Source organism: Rhinatrema bivittatum, chromosome 10, assembly GCF_901001135.1.
Source record: "Rhinatrema bivittatum chromosome 10, aRhiBiv1.1, whole genome shotgun sequence".
Lineage (NCBI taxonomy): Eukaryota > Metazoa > Chordata > Amphibia > Gymnophiona > Rhinatrematidae > Rhinatrema > Rhinatrema bivittatum.
The window spans coordinates 69,229,143-69,251,395 of record NC_042624.1 but is presented as its reverse complement, the minus strand read 5'-3'; the positions used below and the strand labels follow the sequence as shown (position 1 = coordinate 69,251,395).

The following is a 22,253-nucleotide window of genomic DNA, read 5'->3' as shown; positions in this document are numbered from 1 at the left end:
TGGATCAGCAAACTCTCTGCAAGACCTTGGGTATTAACCTTGACCCTTTATCCAAACTACGGTATACATACCAGCTTACATTAATTCCTCCGTTGTAACCTCAGCTCAATAAAATACATCTTTGATTCTTCTTATTCCCATTATGGGGGATTCCCCCCAAATTTACCTTCTTTTTAGGTTTCAGTGCACAAGACATTTGAGTGGGGGGAGACCCTGCTATCATCATGTTTGGCATGTTTAAGAAAATGATTAATAGGATTTTTGTTGTACTACTAAATAACCACTGGATGGCATTTTTTAGAAGTGCGTACTTTGTAATTTACATGATAATGTGAAGTTTGGGGAAATGGTATAAGTTCTCTTAAATATATGGAGTTTTCTCATTGGGTGACCAAAGTATAGCAAGAGATATAAAAGTGGGGTTGGCCCCTTTTGGTTCCTGTCCTTTGCAGGGCGGGGTATGTGAAAGGGACCTCCAGAGATTTAATTGGCTGGAGAGCCAGCCTGCGTGCTGGCAAGGCTCAGGGACCCTCCCACAAGGGAGTGGACCCTTAGGAGTTCTTCCCCTCAAGGGGAGAGGCCCATGACCATGGAGTGGTTGGAGTAGGGTTTTTCCTCTTCCTGAGGAAATATTTGGGATGTGAAAAGAAGAGTTCATTCCTTTCTTTGAGGAAATGGGCCAGGAGTTCAGGAGTTGGGGTGAGGCCAAGATGAAGAGTGCCCCAGAGTGTCTTGAGTGCAGTAGTCTGAGGAACCTGCACTGGGAGGAAGGTGGTGTGGAATTCGGATGAAAGGTTGAAGACCAGAGGAGTGTGAGTAGATCATGTAAATGGGAGTTGTATCAAGTCCCCTTTGGATGTGAATTTTGATATGGGTATGCTAACAAGTGAACCCCATTCCTTAAACAGGGTTGGAATTGAGTCCAGCCTAACTTTTATGGTTGGTCCAGGGAAGAAGTAACTGAGTGGGAAAAGGAGTTGGAGAGGGGAAATGTAATTATTATTTTCCCAGACGTCATTTCTGTTATATACATTTTGACTGTGGAAGCCCAGGAAAATCTGATGTATTCAGGGAGTAACAGTGTAACCTGCTTCACATCCATGTAAAAAGTTGCTAGCTGATTCATCCAGAAATAAAGTTAATTCTTGGACATTCGCAATATGCTGTTTCTACAGTTATTTGGCCAGCACTAGGGTAAGGCATGGGATCAGAGTTCATTGAAGGGAGTTAAAGGGAATCTTCCCTATCCAGTCAGAGAGAAGAGACTAGTTTTTGCATACTCAGGTCCACTTCACCATCTGCATGACCAATCTAAGAATCCACCAAACAAAATTTGGAAGGAATGACTCAAAGAAGTAAATTTTAAGACCTGTCCATGGGCGCATGTGCGCCGGCGCATGCACATAGAGTGATTTTATAACATAAGTGCATATATGCGCATGTATGCACACGTGCTATAAAATCGTCTATATGCACATTCATGTGCACATGGTTTTATACTGACACGCACATCTGAGCGCAAATGGTGACAAGCATGTAAGGGGGGAATTTTAGTAGATACACGAGCTGTCGCAATTACCTATTTCCCAAGTTTGTTCTCAGTTCGCCCCAGTAAAGGAGAGGATTTCCTAAACTCCCTAGCTAACTTGCCTCCCTTTTATCTTATTAGCCCCAACCCTTAAAACCCCACTGACTAGTCTAGTTTTTTTTTTGTTTTTTTTTTTCTTACATGACTTACACGCCATCCATAGCAGAAGTAAAGTTTTGCAGTAAGGGACCCCAGCATATACGTCTGCACGTAAATACTTACATGCAGACTTCATGATGCCAATCTGGACAGCCCATGTCCCACCCATGCCCTGCCCAGACTATGCCCACACTCCGCCCCTTTTTGTGAAAAATGTTTTTATGTGCGTACCGGGAGATATGCATGTACTTGTGTGGTTTTTTAAATCCATGTGGCAAGCACTGGGCCGAGTTATGTGCATATCTCCTGGCTTTGGTGCATGATTTAAAATCAACCAATTAATCAATACGGAACCCTCTTCCATCATTTTATGTATCCCAATTACAGATTACACCAGAATCCTATAATGTCTTGAAGTTGCTAACAGCAATAATTTCCATGTAAAAAACTGCACTGAGAATGAGGGCCCTGACTTTTACGGTCTGGGAAATGGATAAGCATGGGGGTAACCTACACAGCGCAGCAGATGCTACCATATGCTGGGCAGACTGGATGGACCATTTGGTCCTTTTCTTCCGTCATTTCTATGTTTCTACGTTTGAGTGAACCCAACATGCTACCCAGTATTCTATGGTATGTTAGCTTTGCATGAAGAGAATGTTACTGTCTCAAAATGACTACTGAATGCATTAGACTATTTTAACCTAATGCATCCCCATCATGAAATATCATAATGGCATTAAAACTATCCCTCTTTCTGGTGCATATGTGCTACTTACAACAATAATGTTATAAATTGCATAAGAGCTATGTTCATGTCAGTCAACACAAAATTTCAGCTGATAAATTATAGCTTGTGTTTGGTTGTTGATCTGTATACACTGAGGTCAATATTCAATAAGCCGGCGAGCGGCAGAGCTATCCAGATAGTTACTGGGATAACTTTAATCAAATATTCAGCAGACCTCATCTTCCACCGAATATACTTGGCTAAAATTACCCAGATAAACTTATCCAGGTACCTTCGCTGTCCACAGGCTTTCTGAATATTGGTGAAAAATTAATTAGTGGTAGAACTCTCTCTCTCTCTCCTCACCCTCAATGTCTTAAACGAATCAGCGGTGCAAGCAGATATAATTACCCCACCCGCAACAAATACGATATCAGCCAAAATCCTCACTCCTTTTTTCCAGAACCCTCAAAAGGTACCCCAGTGTAGAGCCTTGCGCGAGGTCTCTGACAGTTCCTGGCACTTATATATCTTACATTACTTGCACCACTTCTTCCCTGATCCTTCATTGACTGCTGATGAATCAGTTCCCATTCAGAAAAGGATCAGCCCCCGCTAATTTCTTTGAAGCGATTGGCAGAGGGAGGGGAGGATTTGGGTGCTATCCCCCATATATTTTAAATGATTTAGTGGGGGTGGGAATAAGATCTCAGCTGGTTTGGGAGAATTTATTTTTTAATCTTCCCAGCTATATGCTGTACATAGCCACTTAGGTTTAAAGTTATTTGGGTAAAACATATCCAGAGAATTTTAGACCTGCTCTGCACTGTGCCCAGAATATTGGCGCTACCTGGCTAAGTTTAAACCCTGCCCCTGGAAAGCCTCTGCACCCTTTTTTTTTTTGCTCCCCTATTAAGTTTTAGCCAGATAATGAATTCTAGGGATGTGAATCGTTTTCCATATCGTCTTAACGATAGAAATCGTGTGGCAGGGCATGAAAATCGTGTTAGGCACGATTTTTTAGTTAAAAAATCGTTAAAAATCGTTTTTTCCGATTAGTGCGCACTAACGGGAGTTAGTGCGCACTAACGGAGAGTTAGTGCGCACTAACTGAAAATGATACAATTTGACACTTTTCAGGTCAGTTAAGGTCAGTTTAGGAATGAATATGTATTCCTATTGGCTGCCCTCTTATTTATTCATGTTACCAAGCTTCCCACTGACAGTATATGGGGGATGGGAAATGCAAACAGTTGGTAGCTTGACAAAACAAGTAATGTGATCAGTCAATGTGACTAGAACTTGTGCCCTAACCCTGATACCAGGGGTATTGTGATCTTCCTGCACACAGTGCCCTATTCCTGATACCGGGGGTGTTGGGATCTTCTTGCACACATCCCGGTATCAGGGATAGGGCACTGCATGCAGGAAGATCACAACACCCCTGGTATTAGGGATAGGGCACTGCGTGCAGGAAGATCACAACACTCCTGGTATTAATAGGGATAGGGCACTGCATGCAGGAAGATCACAACACCCCTGGTATCAGGGATAGGGCACTGTGTGCAGGAAGATCACCCCGGAGGAGTGAGGGTCAGGCAGCTCCCCCCTGTCTGTGAAGCCAGCCTCTCACTAGTAATGCAGGGAGGGAGCTGTCTCAGACTTCACCATCCTCCTCCCCCCCCCTCACCCACACACCATTCACTAGCTGGGACATGGGGGAAGTCAGGAGTGAGGGTCAGGCAGCTCCCCCCTGTCTGTGAAGCCAGCCTCTCACTAGTAATGCAGGGAGGGAGCTGTCTCAGACTTCACCATCCTCCACCCCCCTCACCCACACACCATTCACTAGCTGGGACATGGGGGAAGTCAGGAGTGAGGGTCAGGCAGCTCCCCCCTGTCTGTGAAGCCAGCCTCTCACTAGTAATGCAGGGAGGGAGCTGTCTCAGACTTCACCATCCTCCCCCCCCCCCCCTCACCCACACACCATTCACTAGCTGGGACATGGGGGAAGTCAGGAGTGAGGGTCAGGCAGCTCCCCCCTGTATGTGAAGCCAGCCTCTCACTAGTAATGCAGGGAGGGAGCTGTCTCAGACTTCACCATCCTCCTCCCCCCCCCCCCCCCTCACCCACACACCATTCACTAGCTGGGACATGGGGGAAGTCAGGAGTGAGGGTCCGGCAGCTCCCCCCTGTCTGTGAAGCCAGCCTCTCACTAGTAATGCAGGGAGGGAGCTGTCTCAGACTTCACCATCCTCCCCCCCCCCCTCACCCACACACCATTCACTAGCTGGGACATGGGGGAAGTCAGGAGTGAGGGTCAGGCAGCTCCCCCCTGTCTGTGAAGCCAGCCTCTCACTAGTAATGCAGGGAGGGAGCTGTCTCAGACTTCACCATCCTCCCCCCCCTCACCCACACACCATTCACTAGCTGGGACATGGGGGAAGTCAGGAATGAGGGTCAGGCAGCTCCCCCCTGTCTGTGAAGCCAGCCTCTCACTAGTAATGCAGGGAGGGAGCTGTCTCAGACTTCACCATCCTCCCCCCCCCTCACCCACACACCATTCACTAGCTGGGACATGGGGGAAGTCAGGAGTGAGGGTCAGGCAGCTCCCCCCTGTCTGTGAAGCCAGCCTCTCACTAGTAATGCAGGGAGGGAGCTGTCTCAGACTTCACCATCCTCCCCCCCCCCTCACCCACACACCATTCACTAGCTGGGACATGGGGGAAGTCAGGAGTGAGGGTCAGGCAGCTCCCCCCTGTCTGTGAAGCCAGCCTCTCACTAGTAATGCAGGGAGGGAGCTGTCTCAGACTTCACCATCCTCCCCCCCCCCCCCCCACCCACACACCATTCACTAGCTGGGACATGGGGGAAGTCAGGAGTGAGGGTCAGGCAGCTCCCCCCTGTCTGTGAAGCCAGCCTCTCACTAGTAATGCAGGGAGGGAGCTGTCTCAGACTTCACCATCCTCCCCCCCCCCCCCCCCCACACACCATTCACTAGCTGGGACATGGGGGAAGTCAGGAGTGAGGGTCAGGCAGCTCCCCCCTGTCTGTGAAGCCAGCCTCTCACTAGTAATGCAGGGAGGGAGCTGTCTCAGACTTCACCATCCCCCCCCCCCCTCACCCACACACCATTCACTAGCTGGGACATGGGGGAAGTCAGGAGTGAGGGTCAGGCAGCTCCCCCCTGTCTGTGAAGCCAGCCTCTCACTAGTAATGCAGGGAGGGAGCTGTCTCAGACTTCACCATCCTCCCCCCCCCCCCCCACCCACACACCATTCACTAGCTGGGACATGGGGGAAGTCAGGAGTGAGGGTCAGGCAGCTCCCCCCTGTCTGTGAAGCCAGCCTCTCACTAGTAATGCAGGGAGGGAGCTGTCTCAGACTTCACCATCCTCCCCCCCCCCTCACCCACACACCATTCACTAGCTGGGACATGGGGGAAGTCAGGAGTGAGGGTCAGGCAGCTCCCCCCTGTCTGTGAAGCCAGCCTCTCACTAGTAATGCAGGGAGGGAGCTGTCTCAGACTTCACCATCCCCCCCCCCCTCACCCACACACCATTCACTAGCTGGGACATGGGGGAAGTCAGGAGTGAGGGTCAGGCAGCTCCCCCCTGTCTGTGAAGCCAGCCTCTCACTAGTAATGCAGGGAGGGAGCTGTCTCAGACTTCACCATCCTCCCCCCCCCCCCCTCACCCACACACCATTCACTAGCTGGGACATGGGGGAAGTCAGGAGTGAGGGTCAGGCAGCTCCCCCCTGTCTGTGAAGCCAGCCTCTCACTAGTAATGCAGGGAGGGAGCTGTCTCAGACTTCACCATCCCCCCCCCCTCACCCACACACCATTCACTAGCTGGGACATGGGGGAAGTCAGGAGTGAGGGTCAGGCAGCTCCCCCCTGTCTGTGAAGCCAGCCTCTCACTAGTAATGCAGGGAGGGAGCTGTCTCAGACTGGTATCAGGGTTAGGGCACTGTGTGCAGGAAAATCACTTAAAATCTACACTTACCAACAATCAATTACATATATTTGAACTGTGTACAGTTCCAGCCAGGACCACCTTTCTAAAATGCACAGTGATTGGCAAATTCAACATGCACTAGCATTTCAGGTGCCTGCTAACAAAAATAATAAACAAACAAGTTCTAGTCACGTGAGTGCTGATCATTACATTACTTTTTTTGTCAAGCTTCCAACTGTTTCCATTTCACATCCCCTCAACCATTACCTCAGTGTTAGCCTTGGTAACATCAATAGATAAGAGCACAGCCAGCCAATAGGAATACATATTCATTCCTAAGTGACCTTTACTGACCTGGGAAGTGTGAACACTTTGTTTCATTTTCTGTTGGTGTTCGTTAGTTTCCAGTTCCATTTCCCATCTCCCCAACCATCACCTCAGTGGTAACCTTGGTAACATCAATAGATAAGAGGGCAGCCAGCCAATAGGAACACATATTCATTCCTAACTGACCTTCAGTGACCTGGAAAGTGTTTATTTGTATCATTTTCAGTTAGTGCGCACTAACTCCCGTTAGTGCGCACTAACACGATTTAACGATTTTTAACGATAAATCGTTAGAATTTCTATTGTATCGTGTTCTATAACGATTTAAGACGATATTAACATTATCGGACGATAATTTTAATCGTTGAAAAATGATTCACATCCCTAATGAATTCAGAGGGACAGAAAATTCAATACCCCAGGTTTGTCCATCTAAGTCCTGAACTTGGTCAGACAGACCCGCTGAATATTGACCTCTGTAACCCTGAAACATCAAGATCATGGTTATGGAAGCCCTGCTCTTCTTTGCCATTTTTTATATTGGCACCAACTTAAGGGCCGGCACAGTTTCCCGCCATTGGATTGTTCTTCTGCTTAGTTGTTCAGTAAGGCTGGGCTGCCGCTTGCTATGACTGAAAGCTGTCACCGTAGGTGACCAGTGCCAATGATTCCCTGAGGGCTCAGAATGTTAGAAATGCAACTTTGTGATCTTTCTGCCCCTGCTTTGCCATCGAACCAATCTTCTGCACAGATGGTCCATCAGTCCTGATCCTCTAGGTAGCAGGGCCAATGGAGTAACAAATCATTACTGTCACAGGTTCTTCTGCAGATTAAAGCTGCAGAGGTAGGGGTCTGTACAGGTAATAAATTAGCATGTCCCAGGGTGTGACACATGGGAATGGAGGGTGGAGGAGGGAGGGAGGGAGGGCAAGCCATGACCTACTTTTAAAATAATGAAAGGAATCTGAACAAAATCCACTTTGTTATTCCTCTTTTTGAATGGTTTTCTTTCCCCTTGTCTCTCACTTTTAAGAAACTAACTCCACAAGTCTTAATTTTTGCTGAATTTAAAATACAAATGATTTTAATTGTGACATGAGTAAACAGAGTTCTTTGAATTAGAAGGGAGGCATTGTAGTTGTATCCTTTGTCTGCTCTTATATTAATAAATGTAAGACAGAAGCTTGTGACATTGTTCTTGCTCTGACTAGCAAAAGTAAATGAAATTGCAAAAGGGAGAACCTCTGTTTACTCTCTCTTTGAAGTAAAGGCAAATGGTGACAAGTGAATTACTTAGCAGTACCTTTGTGGTCAAGACAGAGAGGGGCAAATGCTTTCCTTTGAAGTCTACAGAAGTCCTTCTCACGTATGCAATTGTTAAATTATCCTCTGGCTCTACCACAAGGGGGAGGATGCCATGGCTGGAAGCCAGGGGTATTATCCCCTGAACTGCAATGACATCAAGTGGACCTGCTACAATTGCTAGGATTAAATGGATATTTCCGCAGAAAAAATGTTTTGAGTTGAATGGACCTATGGCAGTTTTTGGAATCAGAACTTGGGGTGTAATCCTAGACCAGAGCCAATGAGGAGCAGGGGATCAATTACTAATGAACTTTTTAAAATTAGGTATAAAAGAAAAGTTGCCTTTTGTGAACAGACAGGCAAAGGAAGGAAAAGACAGAACATAGCAATGAGGTGATGTTCCTACCCCAACCACATGGCTGCTCCCACAAAGGAAAGAGCAGTTACAGGTAGATGGGACTGTTTCTCATAGCCATAGTCTGTAGAATAGTAAATATAGAGCAGTGCCAAGAAAGCAGTGGTTTGTTATTTTGTAGAGAGGAAAAGAGAGTGAGTTTCAAGTATTTCCGGACCTTTTGTTTCATTGATAGCTAGGACAGTATTTAGAATAGTATCTGCATACATTCAGTATTAGACTAACTTAGTTGCTGGGAAATGTGGAAGATTTTATATAAATAAATATGTGTATATATATATATATTTTTTTTTTTTTTTTTTGAGAGACCCGGGACTTCCAATCTACTGAAGCAAGTAGACCCTGCAGCAGAACTGAGTACAGGATCTCAAGCATCTGCATCGGCTTCATCAAGCACACAATGGAGCAGCTTGTCTAAATAAAAAGAAAACAGAACTCACATGAGGCTTAACTGAGAACTTATGTTATTATTCTGGCCAGAATTTAGGTGGGAGTTTGAAGTATTTTTGCAAGTGAACTGAACTAAGATACAGAGTAGGGCTAGTGATTTATTTTATATCTTCCAACCTGATTTTCCTCACTTTTCCATGTTAATAAAATCTTCATTCTTCTTTTTTACTATAATGCAATTTATCTGTGTTTGCTATAGAGTATAAGAATCCTAATGTGCTGTGTAACTGTGCATGCACTGATTTATATGCAATACTTGTTGTAGCTACATAAGATGGGTTTTATGTTATCACTTACTGTTCTATTCTCTGCTCCAGCCTCCCTCCCCATCCCTGGGAGATATTTTAGTTGTGTGGGTGCATTACATGTGTCTGTCCCTAAACACACAGCTGAGTTGATTTTATGGACCCTCCCATGACAGGGGGAGGTTTACATAAAGTTTTATGATACAGTAACTTCTTTAAAAGAGGCTCACCAATCAAGTTAACAAACCCATGCCAGATCTGGGGGGAAGAAAATAATGCAAATTTGGACATGCACACTTTTTTTTAAAGGGAGAAGTCTATTCCTGGTGCAGCTGACTGCATATTCATGGAATTCTGTCACAAGGTCATGCAAAAGCTGCTGCAGATTTCCCTGAGATCTGCTGCAAAAATCATATTTCCCCACAGTATTAGGAACATTCCTGGATTTGGTGCTCAATCCAGGATGAAATCAGACCTACATTAGCTCACACATACTTAATAAAGCAACTATTTACTCATGACAGCACACACCTTCAACTGGAAAATGATAAGCAACACCACATTTTCATTCACCCACATTAAAAAGAAAACGCTCTTTGAAGAAAGAAAGATTTTTAAGGTTGTGCAGATTAACAAACAGACTGAATTATTTGAAATAGCATGCACCATTTGCCCTTTTAGTATGCTAAATGTTTGCTATTTGTTTTGCCAATAACTAATTTTTGCACTAAATTTTACATGAGCAAAATTGTATTTAAATTCATAGTTAATGAGTAACTGTGATGCACAACTATGCAAAGCAGCTCAAAATATGAACGCAGGGTAAAACTGTGCACAAAAATCAATTTGCAAACCATATTTTGCCAAAACTTTAACTATGCCTCTAAGACGGGTAAAGTTTTTTTGCAAAATATTTGTAGTAAAATTACAAGCACTATTTTTCTACCTGGCTTATTTCTATAAAAGTCCTGATAAAAAATGGCACAGATAAAAAAAATTAAATAGTGCATACAGGTTTTAGCTGGTCAGTACATCGGCCTCAATACCTGTTATTAGAGATGTGCATCGTTAACCCCTATCGGTTCAGGCTGAAGCGCATAGCCATCGCTTATCACCTCCAGAACCCACTGGTCTGACGTAATCTTGACCCACATCCAATAAAAAAAGAGAGAGGCGACCTCCTATCCCCTGCTCCCAGGGATGTGTCGGCACACCTTCATTGGGAAGCTCGGGGTGCTCCAGTCCCCGAGCCTGTGCCCCGTCTGGGCTGCTTGGGACAAAAGGACTGGGACCTATCCAAAGGTCGAGTCCTCTGAAATGCAGTTCCTCTGTAGGGTCGAAAATGTCTGAAACCCCTATTATGATTTCTCGTGCTGAAGGAGCGTGGCTTCCTCTGGTAACCAAGGAACCTGGGACTCACCCCACTTATTGGCCATTTTCTCCAGTTTGCTCCCAAACAAGATTAAAGGGCAACTTCATAAGGTTAGACTTCGAGGTTGTATCGGCCGACCAATTTCTCAGCCATAGCTGACGCCTGGCCGCTATTACTGAAGCCACCCCTCTACCAAAAGTGCAGACCAAATCATAGCCTCCATCTGCCAAAAAGGTGGCTGCTGGTTCCATCACTGCCCTGGAATTCACACCAGATTCATCAACCTCCTGAGAGAGAAGTAAACAAGAGCAAGCCTCCAAGGAATAACAAGAAGCTATCTGCAAATTCATTGCCATTTCTTCAAAAGCCTGCTTAAGGATAGCCTCAATTCTCCTATCCTGTGCATCCTTCAAGGCCGCTCCTCATTCTACGGGGATAGTTGTCCGCTTTGTAATGGCACACACAAGGGCATCCACCTTCAGAAAGTGCAATTGCTCTCTCACAGCTGAATCCAGGAGGTATAGTCCTTCCAAGACTTGTCCCTATTTAAAATTAGCTTCCAGGGTGCCCCTTTCAAGATCAATCAATTCTTGAATGGCCTCCATAATAGGGAAGAAACATGAGACTTTATGCAAAGAAATCAAATTAGGATCTTTCTTTGGTTCAGACATGGATTCAGCCCCCAGTACTTCCAGCATCTTCAATGTCTAGGAAATTAGAACCAATAACTCTTGAAAGAAACGCAACATAGTTCTATATGGCCCCAATCCCAGAGGAATTTCCCCATCCTCCAGGGAGGAAGGATTGGCTTCATCACCCATGCCATCTGAGACCCTATCAGGGAGATCTAGGCATACTTCGACGCTTACCATCAGCACCTGAAAAGATTGGCTGGAGCCAAGGATTATGCCTGAAGAAAGGACTGCAGACCTTGAAAAAATTCTACCCAAGAAAAGTCAGAGGGATCCATGCCAAAAACAGGGGGCATTAGACCTGCACCCACTGAACTACCTTCCCTCCCTGATGAACAAGTTAGAGGAGATCCAAAATCAGGCAACACCTCTGGCAACTCATTTTCCATTCCCACACCAGGCTGGGAAGAACCAGACTTAGTAAAATCAGATGGAGGCAATTCTCCCTGAGCCTCCAAACAGCGCTTTCACAAGTTAGAGGGAATGCCAGGCTGGGATGACCGAACATAACAAGCAACACAAAAGGCAAGGCACAGGCTTCTTTGTTGCTATGGATGCCATCAGTCCATCAATATGCCCTAACACATGTATAATAAGAGTGCACCCAGCTGTATTCGTGCTCAAAACTAGGCATCCAAAATTTAGGCATCCAAAAATTAGGCAGTCAACACTGTGCCTTGATGAGCGCATAAACTGAGTTCCCACCAGGATGCTTTAGATAGTGCGCGCAAATAAGTGCATGTGTGTATATGCGCACAACTGAGCACCCCAGTAGGTGCTCCCAACTAGGCGCACAACTGGACACACAGCCGGGCACACAAGCACAAACTGATGGAACTAAAGAAAGCAGTCTTATGCGCAGGAAAACGTGAAAATGCCACAGCGGCCTACCACATGGTGAACAAGACAAGACCATGAATGGGGCCTAGCCAAAACGGCTGCTCAACTCACCAAGCTACCCATGTCCCCTAAGCTCCCTTGGAGGCAGGAACAAATGTCAGATCGACACATCGAACACAGAGACCAGGGGGAAGAGGAATACCTACTTAACTCCTCTTCTTCTCTCTTTTTTTTTAATTACTCTTTTCCTGAGCTCAGTCCATCCTGGCTTAGTATATCATCAGTCTCTGACCATGGGGGGAGAGAGCAAAGACCTTCACCACCACACTTGGCCTCCTGCACTCGCTTGCCTTTCAGCTGTTTTTATTTATTTATTTATTTATTTAACAGCTAAATCTACGCCAGTTGAAAAACCAACTACTAGATCAAGGCACTAGAGATGAGCTTCATTTTTTTCTACCGGGTCGTTTTTTTGAGTCGGACGCTTCGGGCTAAAGTTCGTTTTCCCTCGGTTAGTTTTTTGGGAAAACTAAACGGGGAAAAACGAAACCGGCCCAAAAAACGACACGGGAAAACAAAGCTCAAAAAAACCCACTCCAAGCATTAAAATTAACTTTAAATCATTAAATATAACCCCCCTCCCACCATCCCAATCCCTCCCCAAGACTTACTAACATCCCTGGTGATCCAGTGGGGTCCCGCGAGGGATTTCTCTCTCCATGCCATCTGACTTTCGGGCCTGCCTCGATCAAAATGGTGCCGATAGCCTTTGCCCATACATGTCACAGGGGCTACCGGTGCCATTGGTCAGCCCCTGTCACATGGCCATTGGTACCATCTTGTGCTCCTACCAAGTGACAGGGGCTGACCAATGGCACTGGTAGCCCCTGTGACATAGTATGGTCAAAGGCTATCAGTGCCATTTTGATTACTGGCAGCCGAGGCCAGAGTGCAGGAGATCGCTCCCGGACCCCCGCTGGACCACCAGGGACTTTTGGCAAGTCTTGGGGGACACTCCTGATCCCCACAAGACTTGCCAAAAGTCCAGCGGGGGTCCGGGAGCGACCTCCTGCACTCGGACCGTCGGTGCCAGTAATCAAAATGGCGCCGATAGCCTTTGCCCATACTATGTCACAGGGGCTACCTGTGCCATTGGTCAGCCCCTGTCACATGGTAGGAGCAATGGACAGCCGGCGCCATCTTGTGCTCCTACCATGTGACAGGGGTCGACCAATGGCACCGGTAGCCCCTGTGACATAGTATGGGCAAAGGCTATCGGCGCCATTTTGATTACTGGCACCGACGGTCCGAGTGCAGGAGGTCACTCCCGGACCCCCATCTTCATCTGCTGGTAGAGGTGCATAACCTACTGTTGAGAATGGGGGTGTTTAGTGGGCCCTTGGGCCTCAGCCTGGGCCCAGACCTTCAGGGCCAGGCCGAGGGTTGACAGCATGCTCCCGCATGGCTGAATGCGGTCTTACCCTCTGCCAGGCCTGCAAGCTCCCAGAGCCAACAACATGAGATGTTGGTAGGGGAACGGTCCTCCGACTATTCCAAGCCCTTTCGGACCTGCCGCTTGATCGGTATTGGAGCAGCAGGCCTGGCCTGAGGTTGAGGGCAGACGGCATCACTGACAAAGACACTTGGGCTGATGCAGATGGCATCACGGGCATGGCGAGGAACTTGACATCCAAACCGGGCAAGACACAAGGCAGGAGGACATTGGCACTGTCTCTCAGGGCGCCCTACACAGCCCACCTTCATGGGCGGATCCAATGGGATGGTCGCAGACCACCCTGTCCCACAGCACGCCCTACACAGCCCTTGGAGGCTGGTCACGGACCACGCGGAGAGCGGGACAACCGCGGGGCAGGTCCAGGCAAAGAGGAACTCCAATGACGAAGCCGGTGTCACCCAAAGCTTCCCCCATGGCTGGCGGGAACAGAGGTTCAGGAGTGCAGGGACCGGAGTCCACTGCCGGCATCTCCAAGATGAAGCCGCGTCACTGGGAGATCCACGGCTGGCAGTACGGAAGGCTCGAGAGTACCAGACGAAGACGCAGGGAAGAACATCCTGGCAGGCGGACACATCGGGATATGGAAGAACATGGCAGAACATCAGGACATGGTCAGGGACCTCAGGCAAGACATCAAGACACGGAGACGTGGTACACAGGCAGACAAGACGAGGCGCTCCACGAAGAACAGAAAGCCTTACAAGGCTCTGGCAGAGAGAACTCACGCTGATGCCAGGCAAAGACAGAATGAAGTTGAAGTCCTTTTATAGGGCTGCAGACCGGCGACTCCCTGGGAGGAGTTAGGCAGGCCCACGCCTAGCTGGCCCTATAACTACGGAGAAGTGCTGTGGGCCGGCCCCTAGGGAAGGGCGTGGCTCAAACCAGGAAGTCCATGCAAGCACAAGCAGCCTCAGGCAGGCCCCACGGACATAGAGGCCTCCCAGGCCCTGGAGCAAATCCTGGACAGTTCGCAGGCGAGGCCCTGGCTTGGAGCAGCCTCCAGGAAGAGGTAAGAAACCTCCCGTAGCCCCGCTACAGGAGGGTTCATAACACCTACTAGTTTTGGATCCATCTGTCGGTATGCTAAGAAACCCAGTAATTAAAACAAATAATTATTTTAAAAATTCCCTACTCTCCATACCTGTCACCGTGAGATTGTCCTGGACTAAGGGTACACATACACACACACAGACACAAATAAAATATGCTCCCTCTCTGTCTTACACACACATGCGCTTGGCGAGAGGTAGAAGGAGCTTGATTGTGTGTGTGTGTGTGTAAGACAGACACACACGTTTCCTCCATCTCTCTCTTTCACACACATACACACGCTTCCTTTCTATCTCTCACGCACGCTTGCTCTGTCTCTCACTCCCACCTCCGCACACGCACAGGCACCCTCTCATATATATATATATACACACACAGGCACACGTGCATTTTCTTATATATTCTCACCCTCTCATGCACACACATTCACAGGCACCCCCTCATACACACCTCTTCTCATACAGACACACATCCTCTCATTCACTGTACTCACTCTCACAGGGCCTGTCTCATTCTCTCACACGCATTTTGGACCTCTTCTTTGGCCACCGGCAGCACCGCAGGGCCTTATCTTCTGCCGCTAGTTCTGGGGAAACACCAGCGGCACCACATGGCCTCTTCTTCTGCAGAATCTCGCTTTTGCTGGCGAAGAGTGGGAATCCTGCTAGCAAGTCACTTCTCTGCATCGCTGCAAGATCTTTCTATATGCTGGCAACAATGGCACTTCTCCCCCTGTTGTCACCTGGGACAGATTGCCCCCTGCCCCCCCTTAATACGCCACTGCATTTGCTATGTTATTAAGAGAAGAGTTTAGTCACCGCTGACATTAACAGATGGGAACACCCGACACTATAGCACTCCTGTGCTATCAATTCCTTATCAAGGTATTCTAACGAGCTTTGCTGACATGGAATGGAAGTTCTTTGGCTGTGGTATGATTGGTGCAGCCCGACAGGTGAACCAGCTAGGCCCATGCCGACAGCAGGCAGACACACTCAAGCTAGGACTGGAACTAGACTTCACATTTACCAGCCTTTTCTACCACAGGTTGAGCTCTTGGTTTCAGAACCCAGCAGGACTTAGGTGAGGAACCAGCAAGAGGGTGGTCAAGCAAGGTCAGGGCACAGCTGAGGTAAGGGCAGGGCAGGCCACAAATGAGGCAGATTCTGAATCCAAGCAGGGGTCAAGGCAGGTGGCAATCAAGCAAAGTCAGAATCCAGGCAGGGGTTACTTAATCAGAATACATGCTGAGAGGCAGAGGCAAGAAGGAGAAGCCAAAGGACAGGCAGAACAAGTACTGAAACAGACAAGATATGGACAGGCAAGACAAGGACTGGGACAGGCAAGACATGGAGCAGAAATAGAAGCAACCAGTACTGCAGGCAGAAAGCACAGCAGGGAACCTGTTGCTGAGGTGTCTGCTGGTTGCAAGATTAGGCTTAAAATAAGCCAAGACTGGTGATGTCATTCAAAGGCGCGGCGGAGCATTTAAGACTCAGGAACTCTCACGTGCGTGCCTTTGAGGCCTGGCTGGAAAGAGGCATGGCGGTGTTCCGGGAGAGGTTACAGGGTCGTCGTCAAGTGTGGGTGGGACTGATAGCAGCAGCCCCATGTTACATTTGCTTTTTGTGATGAGATGATCTTTGATATCATAAAATCATTTAATAAAGGAATACTTGAAAGCACCCTCCAGCACATCACTGCCCTGGAAGTCATTATTACTATTATAAACCTCGGACTGAACAATTGAATTAAACAATTGTTTAATATAAAAATAACATGATGAACATTCTGTTTATTTGAACGGCCCTTACAATTGAAAAAGTACAACACTGAAATAAGTAATATGTTGTGTTTCAGCCAATCAGATTGAAAAAGATTCATGTCCAAGAACTGACCATGCTTATGAGAGTCACAGGTTCTTACATAATTTTTACACTAGGGACTTTGGATAAAATGGGTAAACCATGACAAATGAGTCAGTTTTCAGATCAGATCATTACAACTGAACTGAATCATCAACTCATCCAAAAACATCTGAAAATGTGTGCATATTTTTAATATGACATAGTGCACACTGTTAGCTAATGATGCACACTATTTGGCAAGAGTAGGAAAAGTAAGTGGCCCCCCACACACACAAACACACACACACACACACACAGCCTCCCTTACTCCTTCCACAGTGGTCTCCAGACCCTCCGAGGAAGAAAGGGGCAGGAATGATCTCCAGTCGCTCCTGACATGCCAACTCCCAAACAAAAAAATGGCATTGGTCTCAAGGCGGCCAGAACTAGCAGTGCAGGAGCAGCTTGAGATCTCTCCTGCCCCTTTCTTCACTGGAAAGTCCAGAAGCCTCTGTGAAAGCAAAAAGGATGTGGGGATAATGGGGGAGGGGTGACTGGGGCAAGATCAGGTTGGTGCCATTTTGGAAAATGGTACTGGCCAGGCCCCAGACCTTTCCGAGTGCAAGGTCTCTTATTTTTTAGGTAATGGGATGCGGGAGGGGGTGGGAAAGGCCCTGGAGTGTTCCCACTTGAACCCAACGATTATTAGGTCTTGGAGGGTCTGGGGAGGGAGGCACCGCTATACACCAATGAGGTGTTTGTTTGTTTTTTTTAATTGGGGGATTGACAGAGGGAACTGCCATCCCTGTTTTGTATGAAAAGTGTGTGTGTGTGTGTGGGGGCATAAGCCTTATGCCTGTAATGTTTTGCCTATTGCTTGCTTGCTGGGGGGAAGGGGTGGGAAGGGGGAAGGGGTGGGCTCTGTCATCATGCAAACTTGTATTTATATTTTTCGGGTTTGAATGTTGGGGCCAACTCAAGTGGCAGCCTCGAGCTGAGGATGGAAGTCAGATTTGACCCCACACAATTTGTAAAACTGTGGGCACAATATATTTTTTTTTACATGGGTCGGCCTTTTAAGGCAATGGTAATCCTGTGCTTTGGGAACCTACAATGCACGAAAAGGGATGATGCCACGTTGTTTTGCCCCGAGACAAATCAATGTGACAACATAGCTGCAATAATTTTTCAGGGGAGGTGCTCACTATCATGGCCTCATCCCCCCTCACACACACAAAAAACACATCTTGATGAATCCAAGTGCAAGTTAGCCATATAAGTTAGACCTGCTATCAAGCAGATCTAAAGTTACCAGGATAAAGTTGCTTGGCTTACTAAAAGTTATCTGGGTATATTCAGTGGCATAGTCATGCTGCTGAATATCCTGGATAACCTAGCCAGATATGTTTATCCAGCTAATTTCCCTAACCTGTCTTTTGAATATCTGCTCCAGATTGCCTTGATTTTACCCAAATTTATCTATGAATTTGCAACCTTTTGTTAAGAGCAATGGTTTCCAAACTGGTGCCCACAGTCAGTCCAGTTTTCAGAATATCCACAATAAATTTGCATGAGATACATTTGCATACATTGGAAGCCCAGCATCTGCACATTCATCTCATGCATATTCATTGTGGGAACCTGAAATGTCCATCAGCGAAATAAGGCAGAAAACAGGATTGGTTTATCCTGTCTCTGATTTCCTGGAGTCATCTGGAAATGCAACCTAACGATGCTCCCAGCTACTGATTTGGAATATTTCCTGTTCTGGGTTCACAAGACAAATCCTTCCATTCCTAAACCTGCAGCAGATTCATGGATTGTTCTTTCCTGGAAGCCCTGCATAGACTTGCCAATGAACCAGAAACTTACAGGTCGCCTCCTCCTCCTCCTGCCAACTACCCCATGCTATTATTCATTGAGTCTTGGGGATTCTGCAAAGCTTTGTTACCGTTCACAAATTCTTCAAATTCTGCCCAGTATTGTCTTTTCTTTGTAATGCAAAGTCTGAATTATGAACCTGTGAGGAAGTCGGGGTCTGGCACTGGCTCTGAGATCTCTTCCTGGCACTGGTTTTCCAGGGGAACGGTCGCCACCAACATGCCATCCGGCAGCTGCTGTTCCAAACCTCGGGCGAAGTTGTTCTGCCTGAAAGAAAAGCCTCACAGTTTTACAAGTAGTTAGATAGGAACTCTGGGCTATCAGAAGCAGTAACAGCTACAGGGGGCAAACTAACAGAAAAGACAAACCCACTTCCTAAAATCTAATTGAAGTTCTAGACCCTTATTTCAAAGTTCCAGACCTCTAGGGAGCATTCCTTTTTTTTTTTTTTTCTTTTCTAGGCTTTTGGAGGGTAAAATTCAAACAGCCCGTATAGCAGTAAAGCCTGCCTGTGCATGGTGCATGCAGATTTTATCCTGGATTTGCAAAGCAAACTTGCATAAAATTCACTTCCACTTGCATAAAGTCACCCTTCCTCTTCAGAGGGCTAACTTTCTGCATGTACACTTGTGTGCGTACTTTTTTTAAAATATAAAAAAAATGGTAATGAGCGTGTAGGTGCCATCTCTGCCCCGGCTCCGCATGTAACCGGGTGGTGAACATATTTTTACACGCACTCAGCCCAGGGCTATTTTAGTACAGTAGTGACGCGCATATACCTCCTTAGGGGGTAACATCCTGAAGCTTCTAACTCGTAATCCTAATTCAGTGCTTTTTGTTTTTAGCAGCATTGTATAATTGACTGTGGCAGCAGCCTGACTGGTATAAAGAGCTAGCCTGCCTCGTACGATCATGGTTCTAGGCACTTACGGTAGGTGTCAATTACCACTTTCTTTTGTTGTTGTTTTGGATAGTCCGTTCTGTTACAGTAATCAGTTTCCATTCCAGGTGAATATAATTAGGTGTTTTAATTACCAAATCTGTCTTGCTCTGTTTGTTACACCTTGCAATTACAATTACTGCTCTTTGTTCATCACTTGGAAATTGCTGATTATTTGAACTTTACATAGTAAAGTGCTGACGATGATTGCAGATAAAACCTCACATACAAAATGTTGTGGAACTATAGAGCCAAAAGGACATGTGGCCAAACTAATTAGAAAATTGGCTGGGTAGAGCCTCACATGGGGCACCTTTATAAAATATATTTTTCCTCTGAAGGTAAAAAAAGCATAAATAATTCAGTTCTCTATAAATTTAACATGCTGCAAGTGCTCTATATGCACAGTAGGCTGATGGCATCATCAGGGACAAATCATTGATTAATTCACTGGGAATCACCATCCTGGCAGAGTGAAACTGGAGCATTGTGATGCCACCAAGCACTGTCAAAGACACTTTGGACATTGGTCAGTGTCTCATCAGTATGCAAATGAAAGCTGTTAAGGAATTAATGGGATTGTTACAGCACATTACCATTCATCTAAAACCTGACTGACTATGAATGAAGAATGATCCAAATCTTTGGCAAACACAGCGGTGGGAGACCACCCGGGTATGCTGTATGCCAAAAATCACCAGAAATATTTGCGAGTACGAGATCAAAATAAAAAAAAACAAACCACCCACCAGTAAGACAACGGGAGCCATCCTGGATCAAGGGAGATTAATCCAAGTCTCTCCCTCCACATTTAATTTAACATTGGGAATAAAGGCAGAGTTTTACCTGAATGTGCCTTTAAGCACTTGCCCGTTTGCTATCTCCTTGGTCTGGTTGTTGTACCCATAGAATAATTCTCCAAAGAGTGTCTGATTCATGGGGATGTCTCTGCTGTCTCCGCAGTCGCTTCCCGTAGGGCAGGATTCTGAGATAAGCTGGCAGGAATGCCCGTCTGCCCCTAACTTGTAATCATCAATGCAGCTGCAATGTAAAGTCCTTGATAAATAGAAGGAATCACCAGAACCAGTCTGAGTCGCACATGGTTCTAAATCCTACAAATTGTGCATCAGGAAAAATGATAGACAATAATCAATTTTAAAAATGTACTGCATAAAACACACTACCATCAGACATTTTAGTCTGGCATTGGGCTTGCTACATGATAACCCTTTTATGCTGCTCAGTCAGTCAGCACCTGGGGGACGATCGGTCCCTGGAGACTTGAGTCTCCATTTGGCAAAAAAACAGCCACGCCAGGGCCTGTGCAAGGGTATTGGGAGCCCTAGGCGACTCTTGCGCTGCCCCCCCCACTGTTTTGGTGCTGACTATTGGGCTGGTACAGAAAAACCCGCGGGAGAGCCAACGAGTGCCCGCTCTCCCAACGCGCGCCCCGCGCAAATCAGTAAGGAAAAATATGTAAATGAGGGCCTGTGGTAAAAGGAAGTGCTAGGGACACTAGCACGTCGCTAGCATCTCCTTTTTGACAGAAGCGGCGGCTGTCATTGGGTTTGACAGCCGACACTCAATTTTACCGGCGTCGGTTCTCGAACCCGCTGACAGCCACGGGCTCGGAAAACGGACGCTGGCTAAATTGAGCGACCGTCTTCCAATCCGCGGGCCGATTTAAATTTTTTTTATTTTTGGTTTTTTTTTTTTTTTACTTTTGGGGCCTCCAACTTAATATCGCTATGATATTAAGTCAGAGGGTGTACAGAAAAGCAGTTTTTTTCTGCTTTTCTGTACACTTTCCCGGTGCCGGCTGAAATTAACTCCTGCCTTTGGGCAGCACAGCACACAGTCTCTATTTCTGTTTGCCGTGAGCGGGATAGGCTCTGCTTGCGGCAACACGTGGCTGCTCTTCAGCGCCCCCTACGGCTCAGCGCCCTAGGCAACCGCCGAAGTTCGCCTAACGGATGCGCCGGCCCTGAGCCACGAACAATGTCTGTCATTACAGGGGATCTTCAGGAACTGTTTGCTGTATTTTTGAAGAGGCAAAAATGCTGTTCAGGTCAGCCAGAAAAAAAGATATTTGGAGCAAAGATGAAGCAGAGTTAGACTATAATATTCAGCACCGCCCTCCACACGCAATGGCAACACCTAGTGGCAGAATTTAGGGTACACGACTGCAGAGGGAGCCCCTGGCTGAGGATTGTCACTGCAATACATGGATGGAAATTAAATTGGGAGGAAATGTATACCAGGGGAGAAAGCCCTTAATAAACCATTCACATAATTCTTTGAAAGTTTGAACCTGGGGTGGACATCTGTGATTTTATTTGCATTAAAATAATTTATGCGATTTTTAATAAGCTTATGAATGAACATTACTATACCTCACTGATGGCTGCTTGGGGTAGGCAGGCTTATGATGTTATTGTGGGCTTGTCCCTCTGACATGACATGGAAACCAGCCATAGGCTGTTGATGTTAAACACTGACACCTATGTACAGTACTTTTTAAACCTGGGGAGGGTCATTTTGAGCAGCCTGCATAGGACTGAAGCCTATGCGTAGAAAGGTACATGCAGACTTTAGCCTGAATTTTCAAAGTAGACTTAAAAAGTAGACTTGCACACATAATTCTGGTTTGAAAATTCCAGGATTTAGGGGGAAACCGTGACAACACACACACACACACACACATGCACACACATTCACACCTACTCAGGATCATGTAGATTTATGTGCGAACTTCTGAAAATCAAAACAGTGCACATAAAAAGGCTCCCATATCCATCTCCGACCCTCCCCCTCCGGAACATCTCTTTTTAGTGTGCATATGAATAAGAACCTAAGAAATTGCCATACTGGGTCCATCAAGCCCAGCATCCTGTTTCCAACAGTGGCCAATTCAGGCTACAAGTACCTGGCAAGTACCCAAACACTAAGTAAATCCTATGCTCCTGATGTCAGTAATAGAAATGGTTAATCCCTAAATCAA

The 22,253-nt window shown here is 46.6% G+C and overlaps 1 protein-coding gene across 1 annotated transcript in view; it reads right to left on the bottom strand.

The window, feature by feature from the left end:
• Positions 1–22,253, bottom strand: part of ASTN1 (astrotactin 1) — a 587,016-nt gene that overhangs the window by 149,824 nt on the left and 414,939 nt on the right. Inside the window, exons 13-14 of the mRNA XM_029617649.1 lie at positions 20,099–20,293; positions 18,452–18,579 (exon numbers count right to left, since the gene is read on the bottom strand). Coding sequence (XP_029473509.1) covers positions 18,452–18,579; positions 20,099–20,293 — 323 coding nt within the window. The remainder of the gene's footprint in view (positions 1–18,451; positions 18,580–20,098; positions 20,294–22,253) is intronic.